Genomic DNA, 7061 nt, shown 5'->3' with positions numbered 1-7061 from the left:
TTTTAACGACTGAGAACCATTTGACCATCAAATCCTTCTTTTCCCAAACGATTTGCTTTAGGGTCTGCTTTAGTTTCATATGAAGCACGTGACTTAGATCTGGTTCCAGTTCTAAAATTCCATTCTGAATGGCGGACTGAATGTGATCCTGACGACAAACGTATTCAAGAAATCGTTTGAATCCATCTCTGCCAAATTCTTCCAGCTTCACTTCATTTAGAACTGGCTTGCCGCTCTGGCGACTTCCGCAAAGAAGTGTAATAATTGTTTCAAAATCGAGGCAGAGCAAAGTTGTGCACATATCAGCAACACATGCGTTGTATCGTGCATCAAGCGAGTTGGTCATATCTTCAACAAATACCTTGAAATCTTCCTCGCAGTCGCAAATATCTCTCACAAGCCAAGTGTCAACATTTTCACTACGGGAAATGATTTTCCATCCATCTACTAATGGCTGATCTTTGAACATTGATTTAGTCGTGATATCCTTCATGTGCTTTGTAAGATTCTTCAGTGTACTTGGAGGCATCTTGATGTCTTTATCTTTTAAATTCTCCAAAAAGGACTTGAGTTTGGGCCACCAGGTGCAAATCTTCCAGCACGGTTGTGCAAGACTTTGAACTCGAACCATAAGGTCCATAACCATTTCCATTACATCTGTGACAATGCATAGGTCAACCACGAAGTCCTTACCCAATAGTTCATACTCCTTCATCTCATTATATCCAAATTCTCTAAATGCTTCTGTGTATACTTCAAAGCCATCAATGATGTTGAGAAATTGGCGATACTGGGATGACCAAAATCTTGTGGCACAGTTTCCCTGTGTCACTTTCAACTTGACACCTTTGGATTGGGCAATTGCAATTGCACTGCTGAGCATTTTTCCTCTATTAAACATTGCATGAATGTTTTTTGACCTGTTGACAACATTTCGTAAAAAACTACCCGACTGGCCAATTTTGTCATCTCTGATATCAAGAATGGCGAGGTTTAGCCAGTGGGATGGGTCCCAGATCACAACGGAGAACTTTGGATCTATCTTTACATTCAGTTCTTTGTGGAGGGTCTCTCCAAACTCCTTTGCCTGGTATTGCCCATCACAAGACGTTCCTTGCCATGACGATCGTAAATCAAACTCCATGTGGTCACCAAATGCATTTTTAATACTCTAAATAACTTGTTTGGCAAGCTCATCAGCATTTGCCCCAGAGACCGTCCCTGCTGTTGCCCCATCTTCTGACGAATACACTTTTGGCGAGTGTACAGGAATGGAAACTCTTTCGCCATTCACAATTGGACAAATCATAATGGCTCGATTTGTAATACGTTGCGGTGTGCTCTTGTCAGCTGTTATAAAAAAGTGAGGAGGGAAACCAGTAGACTGGAGTGGTTCAGCCAAAAACAAGGCAGACCGTCTATCAACCCATACCTGCATTGCAGCCAAAATTTCATTGAAGTGATTTCGTGAGTGGCCAAAGTCACCAAGATCACTCCCTGTCGAAACGTGTGCAGCAATTTCGGACTCAAAATGCTGTGCAGCGGACTTAGATTTCAGAACTGCAAGGGCAATTCTAATCGAGTTGTTCACAACTTTCTGACCTCGTGCTTCTCTCTTCCTCATCGCCGTCTCGTGCTGCAAGGCCTCAAAATGAAGCTGAGAATGATCTCCAGCACAGACCAAGTGCTGTCTGATATTCCGTTTTGAATGATACCAGAACTGATTTCTACCATTGACAAGAAATGTAGACTTTTCCTGGGATAGAACAAGGCCAGAAGACAATGATCCAGCATATTTTCCAATGCACTTAAGAGCGACTTTGACTGGGCAATTCAACGTTTTGCCAGATGAACGATGCTGCAAAAGACGGTAGCAGGTTTCACACCTGAGAATAGATGGGGTCATTGTGGCTGCATCACCAGGGTAGAAGCGTATTGATGGAATTTCATGTGTTAAATCAGCTATGTTGTTTATTTTTTTTCAGTCGATATTATCAACATGTTCAGAATCAATAGACTTCAAAGGAGTCAGTAACGGTGTTGAAGAAGCCTCATTGGACGGTTTGAGTTTCAAAGATTTTATACTGTTTACCAGACCATCAATCTTTGTATTCAAATTGTCAAATTCCTTTTTAAAGATATTTCCAGGGACACCTTCTTTGACAAATTCAATGGATGACTGACTTGTTGAATTTTCCTGACAGTCAAAAGAATTTGGAAGATCATCTTGCTGATTTGTGGTGCGAGGATGAACAGCATTTTGATTGATATTTGACTTTTGACCTTCCTAAGTTAAAAAAAAGCCAGAAAGGTAAACAGTTAGTACATGACTAGACAGAACATGTGGATTGTATACTTGCCAAAGTTTTATATAGTTCAACAAATATTAAATTGTTTGATGTATATAGTAGACACACACTCATATATGTGAATACACACCAAAACATCCATGCATATATATAAACATGCATCGATATTCTGAACAATGTGAAAACATTATCGATATTCCACAAATACAATAGTTTACCTGTTGATGAGGAACTGTACTCGCGGTAGTATGGCCAGACACTGTGGTAAAAAGTCTTTGTGAAGGGGTCTTCTGGACTACTTGTCTTTTGAGAATAGCTGCCTCGCCTTTACTTTCCTGTGCTTCTAAATACTTTTTCTTTGCATCACTTAGATCTTTCCCAAAGCATTCAAAATTGTAAATTTCAATTTCACCCATGGTTAGTCCCAGGGTGTCGCCTTTTTAAGTGTCTTTCTTTGGTATGATTATCACGTCTTGACATTACATGCACAGTGGGCTCTACTTTATCTTTGAAACATGTGATACAGATGCAACGAGTTTTGCTAAGGGCTTTTGAATCCTGTTTCTTGGGAATTTTACGTTTTGGCTCAGTATTAACAGAAGGGTACCTAATGCACCAGGTAGTTGTTTTTTTCACTGGTGGTTCATTGTCAGTAGACTTAGTACAATTATTACATATGACTTTGGAGCCATACCCTTCCTCCGAACCATTACTGGTGGAACATGTTGAAATTGCATGGGTTACCTTCTTACATAACATACAATGATGAGCACCAGTACTTGGTTCCTTTCCCACACACAACAAAATAAATCCGATTCCATCTACAAAAAACAATTTATAATTTTTGCATAAAACCTATGTATGTTGGCATTTCAGACAGTAGGTGATCAATATTCAAAAATAATAAAATTTTGTATCTTAAAACTATGCACTATTGCTCATAAAGTAATCCCACAATACTACCATACCCAACAATTAAGTCACCATGTAACTCTAACATGAAGTATTGTTAATAATTAAAGGTAGGTTACAGTCCGTAATGTAAACAAATGCTTTGTTTTATTGTTTACATTTTGAACTATATTTTTTAAAATATCTGCAGTTACTGCCAGAATGTTTAACACTATTTTTGGTTCGCTATAGTTGTGAAAGTTTATGTTCAGCTGAATATGCAAAATTTTTAAATCATGTAGTCCTCCTTTGTTATGAGCACAAGCGATGCACAGAAGCAGCTGTAACCTCCCTTTAAAATCCGAATTCATAAAAACCTAAGGTCATAACTGATAACTGGAAAAGTATTCTAAAGGAAAACCTTATCAGTTATCACTTTAATAGGCCTTGAACTCAGGGTCGTATGTATCCATTAGGGACCAATAGGGGTGGGGGGGGGGTGAAATGTCAATATGAGTCTGAACCGTTTCCTAAGATCAAATTTTTCAACACAATCCCCGACCCCCTATGGCGGTATTATTATTAATGCACGCATTGCACAATGCACATGCAGGATTCCGGGTATAAATAATTAAAATTCAATTATTCAATCTGAGAAGTGAGAATCAAACAATCCAAACATGACAATGTGAACTGGAAAAACTGCCATATGTGATGTCTAAAGTCAAAAAGTTGATCACTTAAGTTACGAGTTATAAGTGACCTTTAGTTTGTGTAAAATAATACGACTTACCTTCAGTTTTATTGTCTTTAGGCTGCAAAACCGTAGACATGCTCTATGTATATATATGTATATATATGTATATATATGTATATATATATGTATATATATGTATATATATGTATATATATGTATATATATGTATATATATGTATATATATGTATATATATGTATATATATGTATATATATGTATATATATGTATATATATGTATATATATGTATATATATAAGTATATATATATGTATATATATATGGATATATGTATATATATATGTATATATATATGTATATATATATGTATATATATATATGTATATATATATGTATATATATATGTATATATATATGTATAATTATATATGTATATATATATATGTATATATATATGTATATATATATATGTATATATATATGTATATATATATGTATACAGTCGCTGTCATTAACGTTGTCCAAATCAAGTATATCAATATACCTGTCATGTGACTTATTGTTATGCATCAACTCGCGTGTGCTTGCATGCGATGGCGCGCTTCGCGAATATTGCGAGTTTAGTCGGACAGTATTTGCCGGCAGCATATTCGAACGATCTACGGTGGCGAATGATATTTCACGGCGTCTTTTATCAACGCACCTATATAAGCAAATCGCATCACAGTTATTTGTCAGTTCTACCAAAACTGTTTACCGCGTACTTATCAAACGTTTATTAACACTGGTTATATAAAACCTTGGGTCCTTGGTCTTTCCTCACGAAGAGTACATCATCATCATGGATCACGCTTCACTTCCAGCTAAACGTATTTTAACTGCGGTACAGAAGGATCTTGAATTTCTACTGTATTATTTTGTGCAGAGAATTAATGATAGCAACGGATGATGCATTCAGTTAAAATGACCATGAATATAGAACAAAGCTAGTTTGTTTTGACCTTTCCCAATTGGTATAAACAATTTAGTCATTGGCGCCTCTTAATCATGTCTTATGAAATAAAGTTAATGAAGGGCACAAAGGATTTCTGTCTGTTTGTCCCTAACAATTTAAATTTTTGCATAAAAATCTATTGTTTGAATTGCATTTGACGCCACAAAAGTTTGACGTATAAACTACAGTACAGTAGGCCTAATATATGCACGTATAGCGGACAATAGTTTACGCACCCATAGACTTAGCATATAGTGATTGCACGGGCATTCAAATTTTAACAAAAAGCTAATTCCTTAATAACGTCTAAAGGTATAGCTCCGGCATTTCATGAGTGGCTGCATGCCTTGTTATGATCATGATAATATTGTGATCTAAGTATCTGATTTGATATCTACCAAACAGCACAAATCAGGGGTCTCAAATTGACTGAATAAATTAGCCAAGCACTGTCTCATTAGCGCTGTCACGAAAGCAAAATAACAAAAGGCTTGAAGGCCAAAACAACGAAAAGAAAGGGCAATTAATGACAATGCTTGGCTGATTTATTCAGCGAATCAGACAACCTTGGCACACAACTCCTAATCGTCAGTCGAAAATGGCTGCAAAGACAGCACCAGAAATAATTCCATTCTTAGACATTAGAGTGTTGGATTCGGTGAGGAAGAGTAGTTTCCGAGTCCGACAACTTACACAGTTCCCAGTCGTTAAAACCATTGGGCAAATGCGAAAGGAATTAATTGAACGTTTGCCTGACGTAAAGAACGTGGAAACTTGCCAGCTTGGTTATGTGCTGGAGAGGAATAAAAAATATTCCATTGGTTCTGATGATGAACTGCAGAAAGCATTCGGTCATTTTCGTGCAGGTTATCAAATGTGGTTGGATCCAGCTTCGTTGACGCAAAATTTGATACCAGCCAAAACGTCGACTGGTAAATCTGCCCAATCAGGTTAGTATAATAATACATTCTTCATACGCAGACAACGTGTAGTTCATTTCTTGCTGTGTAACTGATTGATTTCATCCTTATAGAAAAGCCAACATCTTCAAAGGAATCCATAATTCAATCCGAAATTGAACAATTGCAGAAGATGCACGGCGACTCGCATCCTGCCTACAAGTATCGACTGTGGGCTGAAATGATCGTAAGCTTCACATTCCAAATAAATTTCAAACTGGTTTTATACTTTCTATGCATGCTACCTTAAAGGAGTAACATCAATGCCTTATTCTGGCTTATTTATTTTTGGTGAATTTATTGAATATTTCTTTCACAGATAGTTGGAACAGCAAATAGACAATATGTACCCGATGTCCCGATGTTTCACGCGACACCAGCGAAACGGCCGCGAAGAGAAACTTGGTCAGACAAGCTAGGCTCTGCAAGCGAAACAATTGCTCGTGCAATCACGGCAGGGCAAAATGCTGCAAAGCAAAATGATGAACATGTAAACCAGGTAAGTGTAACTGCATGCATGAGATACTTACAATATGATATACTTATGAATTGCAATGTATAACAAAAATATTTGTTTGTTTTTTGCATCTTCTCATTTCTTTAGCCGGGTCAATCTACCGCTTCAGGGTCAACCGATGCGTCTAAAGCTATCATTCGCACACAAATTTTGAAACAAATCAAGGAGTTGTATGAATTGAAGACAATTGGGGCCATTACCGATGATGAATACAATTCCAAAAAATATATATTGCTAAAAGATCTGAATTAGTGATGCAACTACAGCAGAGTGCCGCAGCTAGTTCAACGATTGTAGGGGTGGGACGTATTTATATATTCGTATTCACTATACCTTCTTACGAGTTATTCCCAGTCGATAAACAGCTTTGCATAACGTTTCTTCACTGAATGCAGAACCAGTCACATTATAAATACAGTTGGCCAATTCATTTAGCTGCATTTGCGGCCGTCTTAGTGCATAATCCATGATGATGTACTCTTCGTGAGGAAAGAAAGTGTTTGTATCTTTTGGTCGACCAAGGACGCAAGGTTTTACATCACCAGTGTTAATAAACGTTTGATAAGTACGGTAAACAGTTTTGGTAGAAACAAATAACTGTGATGCGATTTCCTTATAGGTGCGTTGATAAAAGACGCGGTGAAATATCATTCGCCACCGTAGATCGTTCGAATA

General features: G+C 37.1%; 1 protein-coding gene across 1 annotated transcript; it reads left to right on the top strand.

The window, feature by feature from the left end:
• Positions 1 to 5508: 5508 nt before the first annotated feature.
• LOC114530121 lies at positions 5509 to 6638 on the top strand. Its single transcript, XM_028551710.1, has 4 exons — positions 5509 to 5860; positions 5944 to 6056; positions 6189 to 6368; positions 6474 to 6638. Exons 1-4 carry the CDS (start codon positions 5509 to 5511, stop codon positions 6636 to 6638), a joined length of 810 nt encoding a protein of 269 aa, XP_028407511.1.
• The last annotated feature ends 423 nt before the right edge of the window (positions 6639 to 7061 follow it).

This window comes from Dendronephthya gigantea, unplaced genomic scaffold (assembly GCF_004324835.1).
Source record: "Dendronephthya gigantea isolate DGI-Jeju-01 unplaced genomic scaffold, DenGig_1.0 000060F, whole genome shotgun sequence".
In the NCBI taxonomy this organism is placed as follows: Eukaryota; Metazoa; Cnidaria; class Anthozoa; order Malacalcyonacea; family Nephtheidae; genus Dendronephthya; species Dendronephthya gigantea.
Note: the sequence above shows the minus strand (reverse complement) of the source record. Positions and strands in the feature narration are given on the sequence as shown.